General features: G+C 45.7%; 1 protein-coding gene across 4 annotated transcripts in view; it reads right to left on the bottom strand.

Moving 5' to 3' along the window:
* The window catches only part of MEIS1 (Meis homeobox 1), a 108,014-nt gene extending 84,751 nt beyond the window's left edge, over positions 1-23,263 (bottom strand). Inside the window, exons 1-6 of one of the 4 annotated variants that reach the window (XM_053938450.1) lie at positions 22,355-23,263; positions 20,446-20,672; positions 18,653-18,794; positions 18,063-18,113; positions 17,201-17,251; positions 15,624-15,770 (exon numbers count right to left, since the gene is read on the bottom strand). In XM_053938450.1, the coding sequence (XP_053794425.1) occupies positions 15,624-15,770; positions 17,201-17,251; positions 18,063-18,113; positions 18,653-18,794; positions 20,446-20,672; positions 22,355-22,366 (630 nt within the window). In that variant the 5' untranslated portion in view covers positions 22,367-23,263. Of the gene's footprint in view, positions 1-15,623; positions 15,771-17,200; positions 17,252-18,062; positions 18,114-18,652; positions 18,795-20,445; positions 20,673-22,354 lie in introns of those variants that run through there. The other 3 variants (XM_053938448.1, XM_053938449.1, XM_053938451.1) reach the window with 3 other exon arrangements.
* Positions 23,264-23,646: the final 383 nt, after the last annotated feature.

Raw genomic sequence — 23,646 nt, 5'->3', positions numbered from 1 at the left:
TGTTGGTCAATAGCTTCTAGTGCCAAAACCATGGTCTGGCTAGTGACTGATTCGAGTCATGGTCGCATGACTGATTTAAAATAATAGAGGATTCAGGTGCCCTAATGCTGCACCACTTTAAGGGCAAAAGACCTTCTACAACACGTTTTATCTTAAGCCATGGCATCTGAAATACATTTCCTGACCTTTGTTTTGGTTCTGAAGGTTGTGAAATACTCTGGTATAAGCAGGGTGGGGGAAAGAAAGGAAGGAAAAGAAGGAAAGGAAATAACAGAAATTTGTGTATTTAAACAAATCCAGAAGCACCAATTGCCTCCTGTGACCATTATGAGGTGCTTCATCCACCTCATATTTTGGGATATTCTGGGCTGAAAAGCACGAGCCCCAGCAAGTCCCAGTTCAACTGCCCCATCAAAAGGAGGAGCACATTTGATTGAGGCCTCCAAAGCAGTTATTGACTTGTACCGTGGTGAACATCAAGCCTTTATAAACAAAAAAGCTACAGACAAAATTATTTGGCTAATGGTTATATTGGATATTTTGCATCATATATAAATATCATCACATATACTTATTATTCCAATCCAAGAACAGCTGGATTAGTTAACATCAATTAGCTAACACAAGTTAACACTAATACAAAATGGAACAAACCATTGTTTTCTGCGTATATCAAAGAATACAATTTTTTTTTTCAGCACCAAGCATATGAAAGGGAAAGAAGAGCTTCTGGCCAAGGAACGAAAGGTTTGGCCATAAATACATGAATAAAAGAAATGGCTTTCTATTACAGGTGACAAAAATTGTACTCAGCATCTTTTGATATATATCTTCTCAAAAGTTTTGTGAGCACAGCCCTCTTGTGGGCTCATTTGTGTTTGTGTAACAACTGGAGATGGGGAACAGCTAATTCCTTTACCTGTTGGACAAACCTTCACTCCTCCAGGCTACCAGAGAATTGGCTGCAGGTATAATCACTCATTCCCTTGCCCTGGAGGAACAGAGCTACTGCCAGCAATTTGTCAGCATAATTTGGGCTTATTGTTCTTGTTCTGAAGTTTTATCTTATTTTCTTTTTTCTAAATGAAATACTTTTTCATCAGGGAAAAAAATAATGTACGATGTTTGAAGTGTTCTTCTGATTTTCTTAACTCCTACCTTTTAAAAATTTTCAGCTGCATGAGGTTCAGGGTAGTGCCCCACCATGCTGGGAAATAGTTGTGCTCAGTAGAGGCAAGGACTTGAAGCAAAAAGTGGGGGCTGATTCATTAAGTTATGGCATTCATCTCCTCCTACAAACATAACCCACCTATTTAGCAAGGATTTACTTTTTACATAGTTTATCCCTCTGGTTGTTGGCCATGCTGATGTCCCCAAGCTCACTTGGGCAAAACATTCAATACAGCTGCTTAACACCTTAAGTGTATAATCCATACTGCATGATAGGCAGACCTGATCTTTACAATCCACAAGTTTTATCCCTCTTCACTTCTGGAGGGAATGGCTAATAAGAATCCTCAGGTAGTCTGTTCCCCATCCAGCATATAAGAAACCTTTTTGGTTTTTCTTTTAATTGGGAAGAAAAATACAAATTCGTATAGAGGATTAAAAATATACCTTTATAATACAAAAAATATAATGCCATATATTTCCTAGATTCTACACTATTGTTTATACAAACATAGAATTAGGGAATGGTTTGGGCTGGAAGGGACCTTAAAGATCGTCTAGTTCTAACCTCTTGCAGTGGGCAAGAACACCTTCCACTAAACCAGTTTGGGATTTTGGGGACCATGAAATCCAGACTCATGACTAACTTCAGTTTCTGAGAGGACCCACTTATTGCATTGCCACGTGAACATCTCCTAGTGGGACTAATCAAGGCTGATAGCAATCCCACCTCCCAGCCTGCCAAAAGCAACTGGGGTCATCATATACAACCAAAACCAAGGGGGTCAGAATAAATTGTACATGTAGAAACTTCAAAATGCTAAAAAAAATAGATGTTTTTTTGCTGCCAACAACTCTTGCATAATCTGCTTCACGCGGCTTTGATTCAAAGGTGAGTTATTTTTAATAGAACAACAAAGGCACAAAAAACGGGTTCAGATGGAATAAAACGGTGTTCCAAGGGAAATAAGGGAAAATTCTAGGGAAATAAGGTCGTTGAAATGACAGGCAGGCGATAACTCCGCCTGCAACTAAGCAGAGCAGCGAGGGCGACTTGTGCACAGATGGAAACCTTTGCAGCGTTAGAGGAGGCAAGGCCTGGCGAACTAAAAAGCAGAAAAAACTCTGCATGGAAGTCTCAGCCCTGACCTGGATTCCCTTCCTAGCCCCAGAAAAGTCATAAGCTTTCTATCTTTAGTTTCCCCTTATTGCAAATGAGGGTAAGACTCTTCCCTAACTCTTCGCAGCTGCATAGGAAAAATAAGATATAAGCTGTCTTTATGCATGCAACACGGGAGACAAACAGATAAAAGGAATGAGAGCGGGTATCAATGTGAATACCAGAGGGGATAGAAAACTGGAAATAAACAGCACTTTTGCCACTGATTTTCACAAGGTCAGGATTTTACCTGAAGGCACAACTAATAGTGCACACTGTCAAAGGCCACCAGACCAAGATCCACCCAACAACACCAGTGCTCTCCATGAGCTCTGCTGTCGTGCCTCAGTGCTGACCCTACCCAGGTGTGGGTGCACGACACCAGCTGCATACCCACGGGGGCATCTCTAACACAGCACAGCCTTCTGACTCCCTCCTTACCCTCAAAGCATGGAGGAAAAGAGACCATGGCAGGGAGAGGAAAGAAAAGGGCCTGATAGTCCTAAACAGGAGGAATGGAAAACACGAGTGCAAAAGGACAGGGTGATAGTGCTTTCCAAAGGAAAAAGAATAATTAGAAGCAGCAAATATAAACCACAAAAAATAAAGGAGAATGAAATGGAGATCATCAAGACTGGGTGGGACATAAAGACAAAGAGGAAGGAGAAAAACCACAGCTCTTCTCTTCCAGAAGGCACCAAAGCCCTGTCAACTCTGCAGGGGCAAGACTTTAAAAAAACCCATTTGTGCATGCTTGTGTGCACACAGGGCTGCACGTGTTCACAGCTATGCAGAGCCCCCCCTAGCCTGGGCTGTATTCTGTCAGAAGCACAGCTCCAACACCTTCTGCCTATGCTGAAATCAAACCTGCTGCACTTGGGGAGTCATCTCCAAAGTCCTCCCAGGGGGGACAGCATGGGCAGATGGACTTTTCTTTGAGAAAGGGTTCTAAAGGCACTCAAAAAAAAATTCTGGCAACAACAAAAGCACTTAGACTTTAGACACTTAGACTTCAGGGTTTACTTCTTGCATTGGAGGTTGCTGCACATGGTAGCTTTGATGGGCACCTAAACAGCAACAGCCTCAATCACAGTGGGCCTTAAAATTTGACTGACCTTATTCCATTGCTCTTTTTTTTTTTTTTTTTTTTTAATCCCAGCTCAACAGTAAACACTGCCTGCCCAGCCAGGTTAACTGAGCCTGCTGATGGTGATGCAGGGGTTTTGTCTCCCATACAACAAACATTGACTAGTACTTTCTATTTAGAGCAGCCCCGCATTGTAAAGCTGTCTCCTCCCTTTGATAAGAGACATATCACTCGATAGCATTAATCCCTGGCCCTTTTCTGACACAAGAAAACACAGCTTTGCAGTCAGGAGATAAAAATCACTGCTCCACATATATATTCTTTTTTAAAGTTTACATATCATGCAGAAACATGCACAAAGTCAGCCCCAAACAATACCGCTATATCCAGAAACCTGGTGTGCAAGTCCTTGAGGTGTGTGAGTCCTCCTTGGCTCCTACTACATTTAATAAGACTGGAGAATTTTCCACATCTTTCTAGACCAGGAAAAAGGTCTTCAGAGACAAATAAGAGTTTCCTGTTCAATATTTCATGTAATGATTCCTCCAAAGGTGTAAACAGGAAAAGTGTCTCGCCATTTAGCCTGAAAACGAGAGCCTGCCGTCCCTTCCCTTTATTGTGTTTATGTGTTAAAAGTAATTTAGAAGGGGATCTGCCAGATGCTCAGGTACAAATGAGACAGCACAGGCTGTCAGATGACTGGCTGAGGACCCAAAACTGGCCTACCCAGACAGACTTGGGCAGGAGGGAGACCTCAACCTCAACTTTTCCCACCCTCTCCTTTCTGTCCAACCAGGGTCGCAGCAGGCAGCCTCAGCGGGAATCAGCGCTGCAGAAAGATGTGCTCTTCACCCTGAATAGCTGGACTCAGCAAAGGTTTACTTACAGCAAAACCTACATCTCTAAGCATTCCCCTTACACATTTTTAGGGATGATACCTTTTGGGAAGACAAAAATTAACCCATTGGGGCACCCACTGCAAATTTTTTTGCTTTACTTAAATGCAGGTTCTGACTTCCAACATCCCATCGGCCCAAGTGGGGCTTCTTGGGGAGGGAAGGCACAAGCACAGCCCTTGCTCTGCAACAGCCATGCTTCATCCCAGCTCCATCACAAGCAAAAACCCTGAGCTTGTGTCACAAATATCAAATGGTTTTTTTAGCTAACTGACAACAGACGCCATTCGGAGTCAGCGTATTTTGATTACGGCACATTGTTCGCAGGATTCAAGAGCCCGCTCGCCTTGCATTGTTGTTCAACGCCAAAATTAAATCACAGTATAATTAGCTCTGCTCCAGCTACACCTTTCTGTCTGGATGGATGTGATACCTGCAAAGCCTGTGTTGGGTATAAAGTGTGTTCCTGATAATAAAACGTTTGCTTAATCTTGAGGGCACCGCCTTGTTTTTTAAGTCCCACTGCAAGTCACGCACTCCAGTACGTGCTGCCCGTTATCTCCAGAAGGCTTAAAACTGGAATCCCCGTGATTCACATTTTCCAACGCTCATGGCCAAACCCTTCCACAGAGCAGAGCAGCTCCTCCACTTTCTCCCATTTCACAACAAGCCAAATCTGCAGCGCGGCAGAAGCGGCCGCACGGCTCGGCTCTGCAAGCCACATGCCAGCGAGCCAGCGGCCACGAAACACACCGAGCCCCGGCTGCGGGAGCCAGAGGCCAGTGAGCTCCAGGGGTGGTTTGCCAGGCTGAGGTGGCCGTGGCTCCCTGATGCCTCCACCCGCTCATTGAGGGGTGGCTTGGAAGCACAGCTAGCTGCCAGAGTCACACAAAAATGTTGGGCTGAGAGGTCTGTGTGGTCCCACTGCACCTCCCAGGGAGCTTTTGGAGTAGCCAGTGGTGCTTGTAGCAGCATAGGGCTCATGGCATGGCCCCACATGGATCCGTGCCTCAGGCCAGGCAGACCTTGGGACAGGCAGACCTCACAAATGTTTCCAGTCAACCCCGCAGCTCTGCCCCTTCTGCAGAAGATACCAGCAGCACTGCTACCTATTCCATCCAGAGCTTCAGTTTATCCCCTTCTGCCTTTAAATACTTCTTTAAAATGCTAATTAGTGGAAAATAGCAGAAGAGGTCAAAGCCAAAGCATAAAGCCACCAAAAGTAAAGTTTACCATCAGTCTTCCAATTCAGCGTAGTGCTTTTCTATGACACCAAACAGAAACATTTTGCTTTCTTGGCAACATTTTCTTCAAATTATCCACAGAGTGAAATAATTACTATAACATATCACGGCTCATTCTCAAATATCTTCTAGATATACCTTGCTATTACTAGATGACATATAAATTAAGATATCAACCCTACCTGATGATAAGGGAAAAGGAGAAGCAGAAAATCTCGGCACACAAGCACCTAATTGTCTCGCTCCAGAACCTCAGTGACAGACCTGGGAAGAGAATTTGCATCTCCCCTCCTGCCTCACGCTGTCAGCAGAGCAGCATTTCCCACCCCTGCCCCTCCAGCATTGCTGTATCACTTCTCACCCAAAGGATCTCTCCAACACTTGTCACTGAGGGCCAAACGTCGGCTCGACGCGCACATGTGCATTTAAGAACAAAATTAATCTTCCCTGCACATACTAGTCATGTGCATACCATCACTCTGGCTTTACAGAAAACAGTAATGAAAAAGAGATCTCTCACAGGAGTTAGATAAATGTAGCATGCTATGTCTGTACATACTCTGCTTTTTCTACATAGCTGTGCCACAAAACACTGCCACGGGCCTCTCGGACATGGGGAAAGCACAACGAAGTTCCCACAGTAGGTGGAAGCCATGCCAGTAAAACTGGGTGCACAACAGGGAGGAGGGCCAGGAGCCTCCAGGGGTCACACAGCTGCAAAATCCTCCAGGCACAGAGGGGTAAAGGAGGAAACACCTCAAGTGTAGTGCCTAAGCTGCCACCAGTGTGCATCAGAATCTCGTCCCAAGCATCCATGCAAATATCGGGAAACGACTCGTGCGTGTGTTTGAAAGGCTCCTCTCCTCGTCACCCTGCTGTCACAGTGATGCCCAGCGGTGCCACTCAGCTAGGGAACCCCTGTCCACGTCAAGTGCTGCCCAAAATGCCTGTGTGAACATGAGCAAAGGGGAGAGCAAAGCTGTGACTACAAATTATCTCCTGGTGACATGGCTGAACCCGTCACCAAAACACAGCAGTGACACTACTCCCCCGTAACGCTGCACGACAGCACACAGGAGAAAATTTGTAAATCACAGGCCACTGGGACACTCCCCTCACCAAAAAATTTGGCCAACTCTACCTATGCAAGGTAACTCCATGATGCAGGAGCAAGTGTAGGAGCTCGGGAGCCAAAGTAGCTCTGTGACTGCACGCCAAGAAGAGTCCCCCATAGTGGCTCAAGCCTAAAACCGAAGTGCCGCTTACTGAGTCTACAGTATTTGTGTCCTCCCAAGGTTTCTAGCAAGGGGTTGGCCATGGTTAATACTTAGCTCACCAGATTAATCCAAATATCAGCAAGCAGCCACTGACCTCCATGTGAGAGCACATGCCTCGGGTTGCTGCTGAGCCAGCAGGTGATATCCTGGCTGAGGCCAGGGGCTTCCCTGCACACCCCACCCCAAAGCAACAGGTACCACCTGCCCTGCCAGGGATCAAGAATTTAATGCCCACAGACCAAACCCTGCTTGCACTGACAGAGCTGGCCCAGGTTCAGTGCAGGCCAAAACACCCATGAGACAATAGGTTCTACCATTTCTATTTGCACAGACACTTGTAGCCCTGCACCCCAACAAAGCCATGGGGTTTTTAATCTGCTCTTACCCTCTCTTCTCCTGAGAGCTACACGGACTTAAATGGAACTATTTAAAGCCAGTGTTAAAAACACCAGCAATGGTCTGACCTCAGCAACAAAACTGGACCAAAACCTAAAGGCCAAATGAATGAAAAGAAAATTACAAGGTAAAGTTTGCCTTCCCTGACTGTGTGCCAGCTGCAAGACTCTTACATTACATCCATGCAGCTTTCCAAAGTTTAAATACAATAATTTTCTGTATTAAGGGCCCAGTAACCCTAATGGAGGCATAATTAGGCATTGATGCCATGCCCATATGAGAGAAGCTTGAAAAACTTAAATAAACTGTGAATGGCAGGATTAACACTGCAGCTTTGCATTTTGTACAGCTGTTTGAATACAGTACACTGCCTGTGATGGCATCAGCTGTTGCTTTACTCTGGGTCAGTACCTCTAAAGTTAAAACAGGCAGTTCTTTTAAGCAAATAAAGAATTACCTCTCTTATTGTTGGCCAGTTTACTTCAGCAAAGAAGGTCTGGATGCATATTTGCTTTATATTAAAAAAAAAAAACAACCAAGCAAAAAAAAAAAAAAAAAAACCAACAAAAAAAAACCAGAAGAAAGCCAAGCTGCAAACAAAAATAACTGGCCAAATTCAAAGTCCAGTGATGCTAATAAGAGAATTTTAATTTACTGAAGTGTCTCTTCAGGCTGAAGAACTAGGTAATGCAGTTTTGGAGATCATCTGCCCAAATGGGAATATCATATAGATGCCTGGAGAGTCCTTGAGAAAACAGCTCACCTCAGTACTGATTGAAGAGGAAACACAATACTTTGGCGAAATAGAATTCTGTATTTCTAGGAAAGGCTCCAATAGCAAATTGCTTACTAATGCAAGAAGCCTTGTAAATTTTATTATGAATGAAAGGGGCAATGGCAAGCGTGTGACATGCCACAGTGTAGGTACACATGGCCGAGTCAGTAAAAAGTAAATAAATAGGTTACTTATAAGCTCTAGAAGACACCTGAAAATATCTCTAACAGAAACTCGGGCTCAGTGAACTTCAAGCAAGAATATAAAACAGCTCCAAAACTATCTTACCATTATTTTTTTTTCCACCAGGTAAACTAGCTCTCCTACAGGCTAATATTCAACCCTGGCTTTCGCGGAAATATCAGCCGAAAAAAAGTTAATCTAGATTTCGTCACTGTCTTTAAAAAATTACTTACCACTGGACAGGGAAGAAACTACCTATGCAAGGAGCACGTCAGCCTGATGCCAAATTCACCTGGGAAACACAATGCCCAAATTATCGCCCCTCCCGGACAGGGTGCAAGCAGCTCTCCCCCTGCCTCACAGCCTGGCCGAGCCCTCATCCCCATCACCCCAGCCGGATCCTTCCCCAAATCCCTGCCACCACAAAACTTTCCAGTTTTTTTCCCAGGCAGCGTTAAGGACAACGCCGCTCTCGAGCTGCAGGAGCAGGAGGAGAGGAGGGCGCGGAGCCCCGGCTGGGGCGATGGCGGGTACGTGCTGCTGTGGAGATGAAACATGCCTAATGAAAAGCTTACCTAAAGCTCGTGCTGCTGTGGAGATGAAACATGCCTAATGAAAAGCTTACCTAAAGCTCGCGGGGAGCCAGCGCCCGGCCGGCCCAACCTCTCCAGAGCGCCGGGCACGAGGCCGCCAGGACGCTCGGGAAAGAAGAATTAACTAAAAGTTAATGTGGATGTTCTCATTCAAAAGAAAAGTGGCCTACTCCAAAGGGGATTAGGCTAAAGTGAACTAAGGCCACTTTACTTCTGAATGAGAGCATCCACACAATAGTCCAATGCACTTTAACTAATGCACTTTAATTTTACACCCAATCAATTTGTCTTACCTCTCCTGAGTGTCCTTGTGTGGACAAACCCAGAGATTCATCGAGTTTTGAGGCCAGGCAGGGAACATTAGATCAACTCATCCCACTCCCCGTGTGTTATGGGCCATTGCCTTTCACAGTTATCCCTTTATTGATCCCCAAAACTCATGGATGACTTACGTATAACCTCTGACAGGGGCAGGGAGGAAACATTTCTTCAGTGGCCTGGATTTAAAGATGCTCGCAAAATAAAAGCCATTTGCAAAATAATAAGACACCATGACTTTCAGCAGTCCAATAGAAGAGGCCAAATTTGGGCAAAAATCCATCCTACCTTCTCTATGACCAGCAAGTTCGTAAGAAGATGGCAATTATAACTCTTAAATCTCTTTTGTTTTTTAAATTGCAAACAGACCCTTTGCCTATAGGGCAAACCCACGCTGTTTTTTTTTTTTAAATTCACCTCACCAACATTTAAATTTTCAACATTTCCCCAGACATCTACGACAAATCTCAGACTCCCTTTTCCAACACATAATAACGCCCAGAAACCACTTGCTGCCTGCGCTATTGCTTTCGTACGCACAATGACTCACACGAGCCTGAAATCTCCACGTCGCTCTTTACGTCTTGGATACGTATTTATCAAAAATAAATAAATTAACCCATGACAGCAGCAACCAGAGAGGCAACTCAAGAAGTTGAGCCCTCAGGGGCGATGGGGTTCCCCTGCACCAGCAGCCCTCTCCCTAACAGAGACCAAGTCCCCACCACCACTGCTGAGGGACTGACGCTTTCCAGGGATCTCCTCTAAATTTAAAAAAAGGAATCCTGAGGACACTGGCCTGATGGGATTCTGCTCTCACCTATGCTCCAGTTTACATCTCAAAGGGCAAAAATAAGTGGAAGTGAAAAGGCAGCCACACTAAGCAGGCCAAAGAAGAGCTGAAGCTACTGCGGACAAGCTGTATTTCAGATGCGTCACAGAGTATCAGCGGTGGGTTAGACACAGAGCTGTTAATCAGCGGCGTAAATACGCTCAAAGAAGGCCAAACTCAAAACGTGTGCTCTCTTCGAGCTACACCCCTCTCCAAGTACTGCTGCAACTGCAGGAAAAAAAAAAATATAACCACTAATTATTCCCAATTTGCCGTGTAAGTCAAAGCCTGCTCTGAGAAACAGAGCATGTGGAGAAGGTGATACACCAAGGACATGAGGTGACACTGCAGCGCACCCCGGTCTCTCCTTCTCTCGCACAGCCCTCACCAGGAAACAATTCCAGAAACCTTCAAAAACGCTCCTGAACAGAAACAACTCTCCTCTTTATTTTCTTAAACTTGTTTAGATTACAAAAGATAGATCCTAAGTGCATCCTCACGTGACCAAAAAACCCCAAACGCAGAAATGCAAAACAAAACAAAAGAAAGATTCCCTAATTTAAAGAAGCTGTGCCAGATTTTTAGTGCTTTTTGAAGTAGTATTTATCAGCACAATGTACACTTACTCATTTTGATTGAGAGCAATATAATCTGATTTTTTTAAGGTCTAACATTGCCCACGCGGGGCTGCAGTAACCCTTCTGCATGCAGAGCCCATTACCTTTATTGTTACCTGCGGACCAGCAGCCATGGAAAGACTCAAACCCTCAGCCATAAAGGTTAAACTTAAGGTAAAACTCATTTTTTCATAACTTTCAAGCCTCCAAGTCGTCCCAAAATAACAATCTATGGTCCCTAACACAGACACAGCGAGCTCTGGCTTACAGGAATGCCTTGGGATATACTCGCAAATGTTTAGGATCAATTCCGAGGTTAACTGGGGTTTAAACTCAGCTCTGTCAGGTCTGATGTTGAAAAGAATTCCCCCAAAAATCCGGGAATTAAACTATCCTTTACAACAAGAGCTAACTTCAGTTTGGAAAACTTTACATGGAAATTAGGCCTGAGCATGCAACTTCAGGAAGGCACCCAGCTGTAAGGATGGCTCCTTTTGGGTTCTTGAATGATTAAAAAATAAAAAAGAACCCCAAGGATTCATGAACTGAAATCAAAAACTAAAGAAAATATATTCAATCTTATGTCTACACAACAATGTATTTACTCACTTAAAGAAATGGAGAGCAAAGAAAATCTTATTTTGCTAATACAATTTCAGTCACAGTATCAGTATCAGATGAAAACATGTCTGGAACAGAAATTAATGCATCCTATCTTCACATAAATAGCCTGCCAAACTGAGGCATGGTAACAGCTTCTAAATATCACAGCAAAAAATAACCAAAATTACTCGAAAACAAACAAAAAAAGGATTCACTCAAAGTGACAAAGTCAGAGGAAGAAAATTAAATTTTGAGTCTTTTAAACATTATTTTATTGGTTGTCCTCGGAGTCCTACTTTGCTGTAACTCTTTTACTATGCAGAAATGAATTCTACCTTGCACCCCCTGCACCACATCTATTATTCTGATGCCTGTTCCTCCAATATGGGAGCACATATCCTAAAGGCAGCAATATTTTTAGCTCTCCTCTTTAAAACCATATATGGTTTGAAAGTACCTGTGAAGAAGTCCCAAAGTAAAATAGTATTTCTCAGTATTTTTTTTTCCCTAAGGCACTGTTGTTGTATTGGTTACAAGGTATAGCTAATTGAGAATTTGGAAAGTTAAGTCTAGTCGTGGCCAGTCGATGCCCTGAACAACTCTACCACTTTCAGCTACGCTTTATATTGGATTCCAGTTTATGATTCTTTCTTTGTAAAGAATATATTTTAAGTAATTGTTCCATTAGAAGAAAAAAAGCTGCTGTCTATCCGCATTTTTGTTAGAGCAACTTCACGACTGCACGCATTAAAATAAAATCTATTGCAACATAAATAGAGGTGTTGCTTTATTATATACGTGTGTATATATGTGATATATTATCACCCAAGAAGGGCCATCTAAAACGTCACAGTTGCAAACATTTAAGACTGTAACAAAAATGACTGAGACTCCAGTATCGGTTTACTATCCTTCAACAATTTCCCTGACAGTGGAGTCAAATAATGTTGAATTATGGACCTTCTTGCAGGAAGTCTTATTTCATGTTCATTTTTTGATCATTTCCCTCATAGTTCCTATAGGAATTTGGCTCTTCGCCGATTTGCCTTTAAAAGTTTCTGCATCTGTAATTGGCTTGCGCATTATTAAATTGCAATTTTTGTCAAGCAATGCTACTGTGGACGGGCTCAACAAGTTCATTTTCAGTAAGAAAAATACTGTTTTGTCCCTATAAAATCTATCTTACACAGCTAATGCATTTTACTTGGATGTGGTGGGTACTTTGTACCATGTTTTCCTTAAAGGACTTTCTAAAGGCTTTCTGGTAGACATGCTCTTGTAGGAGAATTTTACATTTTGGACTAGAGCACCTGGGTGCCAAGGCGATGTGGTTTCAAAAAAGCAGCCCCACAGTAACAGTTCAGGATTACCTACAAAACTGAATTTCTCTTGTCAGACTACAGGCAGTCTTTGGGCTTGTTTTTTTTTAAATCAGAGGGAGTTTTCCCAGACACATCAGACAACAGCTGTGTTCTAAATCTTTCTGGGCTTTGACAAACACTGAAAATTTAAACATGCAAATGTTTGAAAAGCTAATGATTAAAAAAGGTTTATTTTGAAACTTTTGAGGATGACTGCTATTTTTCAGCTAGGTTTTTTTAAAGTCCCGGGGTGCGGATGATTTTGAGTTCAACTCTCCCCAGCAAAAAGCCCAGACTCCTGCCTTGTACTTGTGGAGCTGTGGAGGTAAACACCAACTCTGCAGGTCTCACCCTGGCAGGCAGCGGGGTCGAGCCCGTGGGAGAAGGATGCTATTTTAGTGACCTAGTGCCACTGAGCTGGTTAAATCACTGAACAATGGTTAGTGTTATAGGGCTTTACTTTGCAAAATCTAGCATTAGTGTCATTGCTTTCTATTAACCGGGGGGACTTAAAGGCACTGGCTTTGAGGGGCCTTTAGGGAAAGAATAAATAAGGGGAAACCAATAAATTAAAAGGAAAAAACACCCTGTTAACTGTAACCTTTACTACCACAATATAAGAAAATGTAATTAAATCCATAATAAAAGCTTTTACATACTTACTCTTTTACTACTCTCCCAAGCAGAGCCGTGGGCAGGCGGGGGGCCCCACGCCCGGAGCCAGCCCCTCGCTCCCACCGCCCGGCCCTGCGCGCCCGCGCATCCCAGGGCCGCGCAGCCATAAACGCGCCCTGCGCAGTCACATCCTAATTAGCCGCCCCGGCGACCAGCACTCAACACCTTATTATTGAACCATTAGGGCTCCGATACTGCCGGCCGCGCCGGGGCCGGCCTTGGCACCGGAGTTTACCGGAGGGCGCGGGGGGACTGCGCATCCCCCGGTAAACCCCCCCCGCGCAACCCCCGCCCGATCTCCGCGGGTTTGATCCGCCGCATCATCGCCCGGGGGAGAGGAGGGTGGAAAAGCGCACTTCTGCACCTTTTCCCTTCAACGCGGAAAGCAAAGCCCCGCTGCCCGCGCAGCTCCGCGGGTGCGGGCGGGGAGGTGCGGGGCTGCGCGCCCCGCTGCCCGGAGCGGAGCCGGGGCAGCGCTCGCACAAGCCCGGCGTGCCGGGGCCGAGCCCCGCGGCCCGGCGCGGCCGGCCCGCGCAGCGGGAGAGGGCACGGCGCAATGTCCGCGCTCCGGGCAACAAAAAGGGGGGCGCGGGGTGGTGGAGAAACACACCGACCCCCAACAACCCCAAAACTGCAGCGCCATTTCTTTAGCTTTCACTTTAATAAAATAATGATTCGTTGGGAAAATGGGGTATAAATCTTCATTTTGGAGGCAATTAAAGTGTTGATTTCATTCGTGCCCCTGAGCAATTCTTGTAATTTGCTCAAATAGCTTTATGTACCCAGCACTCCAGAGCTTTTAGAAACCCATTTTCTAGTTAGACTTGTTGGATTACAATTTTTATTCAACATCAGCGAGCCGAGCTTCCCTCAGCTAGACCCTGGCTGGGGGTTCCCCTCGCTCTAAGGCGCTGCGCGGGGCCGGCCGTTTCCCGGAGCATCCTCACCAGCCCCGGGTACCTCCCTGCCGCACCACCCTCCACCCACTCCGCCAAGCTTTTCCCCTGTACAGCAAAATTGGGTGGGAAAAAAAAACCCACAAAAAAACCCTTCAAAACAGCCTAGCTATGCGCACATAAACCCCTTTCTAAAAGTTCATGCCTTCCTTCAAGCCTGCCTCCCCGTCACAAACCGATAGCCTTTGGCAGATAGGAGAAAATACTTCAGATACTGCTCACACTGCAATGCAACGCACCTTCATGTTGGTGATCTATAAAATAACTCCCAGCTGACAGTGCCAGTGATAACAGCAAAGCAGCTGAGGAAACTCCTGTCTGCTTGGCTGCGCCTTGCTTGAACAAAAGGAAACCTCCAGAGTAAGGAGCAGATCACTCCTAGCACTATATTTACATAGCTGATCAAAAAGAAGAAATAACTTGGGGGGTTTGACCAGGGATTTATTTTTTGTGTGTGTGCTTGAGGTCCCCTCTCTCACAGGCAAAGCGCTGCTACCCCTCGGTTCAGAGCAAACAAATGCACCGCGAAAACCCCACCGTTTCACCCAACTCAAGTAAAAGCCAAATCTCAGTCACTACCATCATCCAGGAGCTTCATTTAGATCAGAACACCTCTTGCATTAGCCCCAAGTGCTCCCATGAAAAGGCAAGGATCCCAGTCTGCACCCAGTGGAAGGAGGAGGGATGGGAGAGGGGACAGCCAGCTCTCCCCACTCAGCTCACCCGCACTTCCCACCCCGCTGCAGCCGACATTAAAGGTCTGAACCATCCCAAACAAAACCTGGACAACCGTCACAGCCACGCGAGGCTTTGCTGGCTTGGCTTTGACTATATTTATTTTTTAAAGAGAGGGCTTGAAAACTTAAAAGATCAAGGAAAAGAATTTAAAACCTGAATCCCATTTTATTTTCTCCCTTTTTTTTTCCCCCCTATTAAGTAAAATAAAATGGGCGCGTTTGCAGCAGGCAGGCGTGCACAAAGCAATGTTCACTCAAGTCTAAAAGCGTTCGGCCAAGGAAAACTGACAAGACGGACTAATGAACCGTAGAGACGGGAAGAAAATAGCCAGTATTTGCTAGATTTCAAACCCTCTCTGTCTTCTCTGGACCACCTATCTCGGATTTTATTATTATTTTGGTCAACGACTCCAGCCCTTCCTTCCCTAAGCTACCAAGAAGCCAGTGATTCACAGATACCGCTTCTATTATTGGAAAGGGTAAATAAAATAAAGACAAAAATTAAAAGCGACAAGAAACAGGTCGAGTTTGCAGGCGATGCTTTTACAAGCTCATCTCGCCAGGTCGAATCCGGGAGCAAGCCTTAATGAAGCAATAATAGCCACATTATTCAAAAATTTTCATTTCGATGGAAATTTATCTAAAAGGGACTTAATCATATGCAAATAATAAAAGGAGGCGTAGTGACCCAGCAAGCGATCTGCATACAAATTTTTAGCGTGTGCGACGTTGGCGAGATCATACCTGATCTGTTAGATTTGCTGATCTTGTTATGTCTTCACTGTCCGATTTTGATCCGCCCTCTCTATCGTCTATGACCAAATCGATAGGCATTTTTCCTTTCAAACAGCTAATATACCGGTGGCAGAAATTGTCACATAATTCGTGTACCTACATTATGACAGAGGGTAAAAAAAAAAAAAAAAAAAGGAAAGAAGAAAAAAAAATAAAAGGAAAAGAAGAGGGTGGGGGGAAAAAAAGGAAGAAAATATAATCAGGAATACATAAGTAAAATTGACAAGTGCAACCAGTCTCCCCCCTTCGCCCCTGTGACATCAAAAGTCCTAAATAGGGGAAACACACTGCAATTATCCCCCTGAGACCTCTAGACGCATCCAGAATTAGGAATAACTTTCTTTTCTCGCAAAATAGAGATATCCCAGAAAATTGACAGTGACAAGATGATTCACAGGCTACAACATATTCAACACCCGTGTTAAATTCATCTGCTCCCGGAGCTGTGGCCATTAGAGAGGTGACCTGCATGGGTGACATTTAAGGTAAACTATTTAATTTCATCCAGTTATTTCATCATAAACCCTTTCCATGAGGATGGAAAAAAGGATTAAAAAAAAAAATCCACATGCAGTGGGCTGAAATACATTATAGGCATCCATGCCCTGAAATCCCCAGTTGCTCTGATAGACTTGTACCTGAGCCGCCTTTATTAATGGGCAGATTTTAACACATTTTGGTAGAGCAAGAACAACCTGACAGCTATGGCTAGATAAAGTGACTGAGGCTCACAAGAAACTTTTCAACTATTTAAAAACCTCTCAAAATGTTTATTTTTAGGAGAAAGGGAATTCTCTTCTAGGCCAGCTATCAATGACACGTAAAAAATCCTCAGGAAACCCAGAGCGCACTTCCAATTTAACGTGAGCTCGGATGACACTGCCTGCTTAGAAATTAGCATTCTCCCTCCTAAGATTTCTAAAACAGCCAACAAAAAAATCCTGCATTTAGGCCACAATCTCTTTCTTCTGCTCAGAGGTGTACAATATTCCCAGGAACAAGAGACAGACAGAACTATCAACTCTGCTTTGTCTCTGCAAAATGTTACAGGACAATCCGCGCCCTGAGCCTGACCTACAGATGGCTCTTAAAAAAAAAAAAAAAAAAAAAAAAAAACCCCTTCCAACTAACTGCAACCAAAGTCTCTTCTTCACCATCACCAAGAAAAAACAATATCTATTTTTTTTTAATCACAATTTCGGGGGCTTGACTGAACTAACCATTTCGAGTCTCATCTGCAGCACCACAGAACTGCAACTATTTATACAAAGCCAGCAAAGTATTACAATGAACACAAGGCCTGGGCGTTCGAGAGCTCGGTTTTAGAGGCTGAAATTGTAATTAAACTGCGAAGAGAAATGGACGCCAAGATTGGTCTTGACACTAATTACCAGAAAGAAAGACATTTATGCAAATTTACCAGAAGCCTGAACTTCAGCAGTACTGAAACGGAGGAGGAAGAAAGGAGCGGGGGGGAAGGTAGAGAGAAAGGGAGGGAGAGGGAGAGAGAGAGAGACAAAAATTACCTTCTCTAATTCCAACAGATGAAACCTTAATACTTGTATGGCTTGAATCATCTGCAAAGACACAAACAACACGAGCATTAATCTCATTCCTGGATTTGGGGATATTTCCCACAGCCACCCCGGCCGCACTTTGCAGCTTGACTTTTCTCTAGTAGTAAATAAAAAGTTGTTTTGATTTATGGCAATAACATTAAAACTTAATAGCGGTGGCTTTGTGCACTGTTTAACGAGAAGCGACCTAGAGTTAACAAAAAAAAAAAAATCCCAATTGCAACGAAGCAACTGAATTATACGGATCATAAACATTTCTTAAAAAAAAAAAAAAAAAAACAACCCTCTAAATACCACCATTGGCTCCTCGCTTTGTGAAAGCGGGAGCAGGACTCCTACAGTGGAGGCAAAATATTTATCCTTAACGGGGGAAGGAAAGAAAGAGAGAAACGACCTCATTTTCAGTGAATTTGCCACTGGTGCATCTCCAGCCATTGTAATCCTCTCTGTTTCCCATCGAGATGCTTAAAAGGTGCGTGGAGGGGCTGGTTAGAGTGGAGATAAATCCACGCTCCTCTTGGGCAGGCAAGCTCACCATCAAGCCCGCCAGCTCCTCTTTGGATGGGGCTTTCCTTTATCTATATCCTTATGGGATTTTTTTACTTCCAAGCAATTACCACACCGTATTTACTTGTAAATATAAAAGTAATCATTGAAACAATTCTAATTTTTAAAAATCCACGTGAGAAATTTTCAATTTAGCACCACCAAACCACCTCTCTAGATGACACAGAAGTTTTAAAAAAATAATAAATAAATGGGAAGGGAAGGGAGGGTGGGGGTGGGGAGAGGAAGAAGTGTTAACTCTTACCAAGTTATCCAGTTCAGGATTAGAGGAAAAGAGGGGTTTCTCTGCTCGGATCTAAATGTAAGAAAGGGGGGAAAAAAATAATAATAAAAATGATTTGAAATATGGAAGCAGAAAAAGCAGACGTTATTATTTCTTGCTTCATTACACTGTCGGGTCCATTATGTAACCTTCCGTGCAAAGCCCTGACTGCTGGATTTAGTACATCAGCCAAACACTTGAGCAAGTGAATCAAATACACTGAAAAATACCTATGGAGCTTCCCCGGCAGAGCCCGTCCCGGCTCCCGGGAGCCGCGCAGCGAAACTCCCGGCCGGGCACAGACCGCTCCACTTCATCCATTTTTTAAGGGGGGGGGTGGTAAACGCCGAGATTTCCTGATAATTTTTTTTTTTTTTTCCCTCTCATGTTTTGTTTTGGTTGGGGTTTTGGGGATTTTTCTGTTTTGGTTTTTATGCCTCTTTCAGTAAGAGAGGGGGGAGGGGGAAACGCGCATCTTTATCTTAACAGAGACTTGTTTTTTTCGAGACGATTTTTTTCCCTTCTTTTTTTTTTTTTTTTGCTTTTACTGTTTTCAACCCGGTTTTGCTGACCTGTTTGGCGAACACTGCTATGTCTTCATTGAAAGACTCAGAGGAGCAAACATCGCCTCCCGCTACCCCGGGCTCCCTGGGTGTGCATGTAGCTAATTCACATTTCTCAAAAATCAGTGCTAAAAGAGGGAACAGGGGGTGTCTGAAAGAAAATACAATAGTCACACACACAGAGGGGGGGAAAAATATCATAACGAAACAAAAAAAAAAAAAAGAGAAAACCCCAAACACAACAATAGTTAGTCCCACAGCAGCGTGCACGGGGAAGGGGGCACCCACAGAGGGGGCTCCGGCACCCCCCGCCGCCTCCCGCAGCGTCCCGGCCCCTTCCCACATCCAGCCGGCCGGCAGCCCGGCATCTCCCCGGCCTTTCGGCACTGCCTGGCCGCAGATATTGTTAATACAACCTTAGGACAAGCCAAGAATAAAACCCAAGCCGGTTCCAGCAGCCATTTTGAATTAACTTTCCTTGTCTTTAGGGGGGAAAACAAAAAAAAAAAAAAAAAAGAATAAGAAGAAGAAGGGAAAAGAAGAAAAAAAGAAAAAATTGAAATCCCTGGGCATACACTTCTGCCTCTCATGCTTTTAATTCCCGCTTTCTGCTGGAGGACTTGCTGGGAGCGAAAGGGGAAATAAACAAACCCAAACCAACAGAAAAGCATAAAAAGAAAGAACCCCCATCCAAATGGAAAAAAAAAAAAAAAAAAACAAAAAACAAATATGGGAGAAAAAGCCCTTAAACCCACCCAACAGAGCTCCGACCCACTGGGCAAGCCGGGCTGGCTCCGTACGGCCTGCCCGGCCCTCCGCCCCCCGGGGCTCCGCAGCCGCCGGCCCGCGGGGGAAACCAGGTGCTCCTGGGCAATCCCAGCCTGGAAAGGCTCCCCGAGAGAAAGGCAGCGTGTGCATCTGCTTCCCTCGCCTGTTTAATAATTTAAATAAATAAATAAGCGTGGGCGCACACACACGTATATATATGTATATTTATAACAGGGAGTTAATTTTTTTTTTTTTCCTCCTCCCAGGGCTGCACACTTCTTTTCCTTTCCTTCTGGGTACTGTACACCACCGACTTTTAAGCAACCCTTCAGATTTCTGATAAACCGATGAAGAAACCGAACTCTATGAATTTTATTTTCCTCCCCCTTCTCCTCACTGTCCTGAGAGTGATTTTTAAAGGCTCTTAAACTTCCCTTCAAACTCCAGCTGGGCAGATACATTTTGAAAGCATCTGTGCCCAGCGTAATAACCCCGTCAGCTCCCATCACAACGGCCTAGAAACTGCTTTACAAGTTGCCACATTGAGAAACATTCCATGTTGTCGGATAAAGGATTGGGGAAAAAAAAAAAAAGAAAATTAAAAGAAAATTTAAAAATAAAAAGAGTTGAGAGAAGCAGATCTTGAGTTCTCTCAGCGCAAGGAAAGACGAATAAGGTGGAAAGTTGGGCGAAGCTCTCCAAACTCTCCCTTGCTCCAAAACTCCGTGCACAGATTTACCACCCGGCGCAGGTTGTGCCCTGGGAATATTATTTTCCTCCTCCTCCTCCTCCTCCCGCGGTGATGCCTGCCTCCCCTCCAGCAAGCTCCTTTTTCCCCGAGCCCACTCGACTCCCCGTGCCGGGGTGGGGGGGACCCCAACCTTTTCCCCCACCCCCCCCCCCCCCGCCTCCCAAAACAGTAACGACACAAAATGAAGAACGCGGCCCTTTTCCGCGCCGCGCTCCCCATCCCGCCCGCGCTGCCCCCCGGCTCCATCCCGCGCAGCTTGCGCGGAGCCCTGCGCGGCACCTACCCGTAGATGGCATCTTTATCTCTCTTGAGGGCGTCGTTGACGGAGGCGCCCATGGCGGGGGGCATGGCGTTGGCGTGGGCGGCGTGCGGGTACTGGTGCGAGTGCAGCGGCGGCCCGTGGTTCAGGTGGTGGACGGGCTGCATGGGGCGGGCGCCGTGGGGGTCCCCGTACATGGTGGTGGGGATGCCCACCCCCTCCATGCCGCCGTAGTGGGGCAGCTCGTCGTACTGCGGGGCAGAGAGAGCAGAGGGGCGTCAGGGAGGGGGGAGGAGGGGGCAGCGCCCCCGGCAGCAGCTCCGCTCCCCTGTCCCCCCCCCCACAGCGGGGGATGAGCCGCGATCCCCCCCCCGCGCCACCACGAGCGCGCCCGGGCTCCGCCGCGCCGGCCCCGCGGAGGGAAAGCCGCCCCGGGTCGGGAGCAGAGGGGCCGGGCTGCTCCGGCCCGAAGCCCTCCGAGTCTGGGGCGGAGGAGAAATAACAACAACAACAGCAGCGATGTTAATAATAATAATAATAATAATAATAAAATAAATAAAAGTGAAAAAACTCCACCCCAGTCCCCATCCCCAAAGTTCCCAGCGGTCCCCCCCCCCGCCCCCCCCCCACCCACGCCGTGAATGGAAGCGGTTCCCGGAATCCAAATTTCCCTCCGCTAAACTTTTATCCCGCTGATAAGAAGTCAGGTACCTCACCCCAGCGAGGATGCAAAAACTTCAGCAGCGGTAAACAAAACAAAACAAGACCAAACCAAAAACGAGAAGGAGCGATTTGCGGATTTCCAGCAATTCCACGCGAACACAACTTTTAAAGCCGAAAAGCTGGAAACGTTCGCCCGGGCTCTCGGGATTTTGGGAATGCCTTTTTTTTTTTTTTTTTTTTTTTTAAGGGTTTTCTTTGTTAAAGATTAAGGAGCGAAAGCTACCGCGGTTCCCAGGCAGCGGGGGAAACGGCCACTTTTCATCTATTAAAAGCGAAGGTGTGAATAAACACTTTTAAAGATCCCTGACACTTGCTTGGACCGAAAGAGTAAAAGGCAAGTTGTCAGCAGAGGAACTTTCCCAACCGGCTCTCGGACGGCGGCAGGCAAATTAGGCAAGAAAACGTCTTTCCAGGGCTTTTCTCCTTCCCCAAATCCCTGTTCACCCGACTACAGCTGATTTTTTTTTTTTCTCAAAACTCCAGTTTAGGAGGTAGTTAGAAGAAAAGAAAAAAAAAAAAAAAAAAAAGGGGGATCGCACCCAAAATAGAAACAACAATACACATGGCAGTGAATGCTGGAAACCTCCAATTCAAATTAAAGTCACTTTCTTTCTAAAAGAGTGGGGGGAGTTTGCCCACTGCACTGCGCCTTTTGGGACAGAATATATTAAAGGAAAAAAAAAAAAAAAAAAAAAAAAGGGGTGAGTAAAAGAAATAGGTAAAAGAAGAAAAAAAAAAAGTTGTGCTTACTCCCAGACAGAACTTATCTTCCGAAAGTGAAGCGGTATATCATCACTAACACAGCAAAATGCTCAGAGACATGCACACATTCAAATATTTCAAGCACTGGTGATTTTTAAAAAGACATTGGTAGGACTAGAGCTACAAAACCAACAGATACAGAGGCTCAGACATATTCACTTACATGCCTGCATGTCATTAATGTATAGAAAGCTCGCCTCTTCCCTGAGAGCTCCGGGATGAGGAGTAAAAGAATCAAGAAAATAGCAATATACACAGGTTTTAAGCCTACAAGTACAACTGATAAATCCTCCCACTGCAGGACACCGCTTTGTGCTCCTACTCCAAAAAGGAGGAAAAAAAGAAAAAGAAAAAAAAAAAAAAAGAAACTTTTTTTTCGCAGCGTCTCTGTCAGCCACGTTTCAATATTATTTCACATTTGAAATCCATTTTTTTAAATCATACGTACCCTTTGCGCCATCGGCCTGCTTGCTCCCTTCCTACTTCAACTTCTAATATATCCTCTTTAAGGCCAGTGTGAAAAGAAAGAAACACGAAGTTCCCCCCCCTCACCCCCAAAAAAAGGCAAAAATCCCTTAGCGTCTCCAGCAATGGAAGCAATCGAGTAAAATCTTCGGCTTGCTGGATCTCAGCGAAGCGATACGGTAACTCAGCATTAAAAAAGGAGAAAAAAAATTAGAAGAAAAAAAAAAAACCAACTCTCCCTCCTTCCTTCCTTCTTTTTTCTTTCTTTCTTCCCTCTCTCCCTGTCTCTCTCTCTTACTCTCCCCCTCTCGTTTCCAAGACAGCAGCGGGGCGAAAGCAAATATCCTTTCCCCAAATCAGTTTTTTTTTCTTTTTTTTTTTTTTTTTTTTTTTTAAAGTGTCCCTCAAACCCAACTACCAAGTCTCATGGCTTTTTGCCACTCCGGCTGTCAATCACAGGCGAGGTTGTCAAGGTGGTGAATGACTGATGATGATCCGCTGCGTGTGCTCCCACCGCGCAGGACACCGCGAATGTTAATTTTCGAGCGCGCTCACCCAAAAAAAAAAAAAAAAAAAAAAAAAAAAAAAAAAAAAAAAGAATAAAAATTTAGAAAAAAAGAAAAAAAAAATTTTAAATCGAGGGAGGAGGAGAAGGAGGGGGAAAAATTAAAAATTAAAAAGGCTCTCTAACGCGCCGGCTCTCCTTTTATTATGGTTATTATGATGATGATGATGATGATGGGGGGCTTTTTTTTTTCGCTCCTCCTCGGATCGCTCCTAATTCCTCGCCGGCGCCGGCTCGCTCTGCCCCTGCGCGGCCGCCGGGCGAGGCTGGCGGAGGCGGGCCGGGCGCGGGTGCCGTGCGGGGCGGGCGCGGGAGGAAGGGCAGCGGGGCGGGATGGCGGGGGGGCGAGGCGGGGGGGAGGCGCTGCTGCTGCCGCCGCCGCCGCCGCCGCCGCGGTCCGAGCGCTGCCGTCCGTCCTCCTCCTCCTCCGCCGCCGCCGCCGCCGCCGCCGCCGCTCCGCCCGAGCGCAGCGCAGCGCCGGGCTGGAGCAGACTGCGGGAACCCGGAAGTAGTGGTGGCCATAACAGGTCGCGTCTTACACAATGCGCTGGGCGGCAGCAACTCCGCCACCGGCGCAGGGGGGCGCGCCGCCCGCCCCGCGCAGCGCCGCGCAGCGCCGCGGCTTGGACACACCGCCCCCTCCCGGCCCTGCCCTCCGCGGGGCCCCGCGCGCGTCCGCCGCCGCCCGCCCCCCCGCGGCGGCCGCGGGG

Source organism: Vidua chalybeata, chromosome 3, assembly GCF_026979565.1.
Source record: "Vidua chalybeata isolate OUT-0048 chromosome 3, bVidCha1 merged haplotype, whole genome shotgun sequence".
Taxonomy (NCBI): Eukaryota; Metazoa; Chordata; class Aves; order Passeriformes; family Viduidae; genus Vidua; species Vidua chalybeata.
Note: the sequence above shows the minus strand (reverse complement) of the source record. Positions and strands in the feature narration are given on the sequence as shown.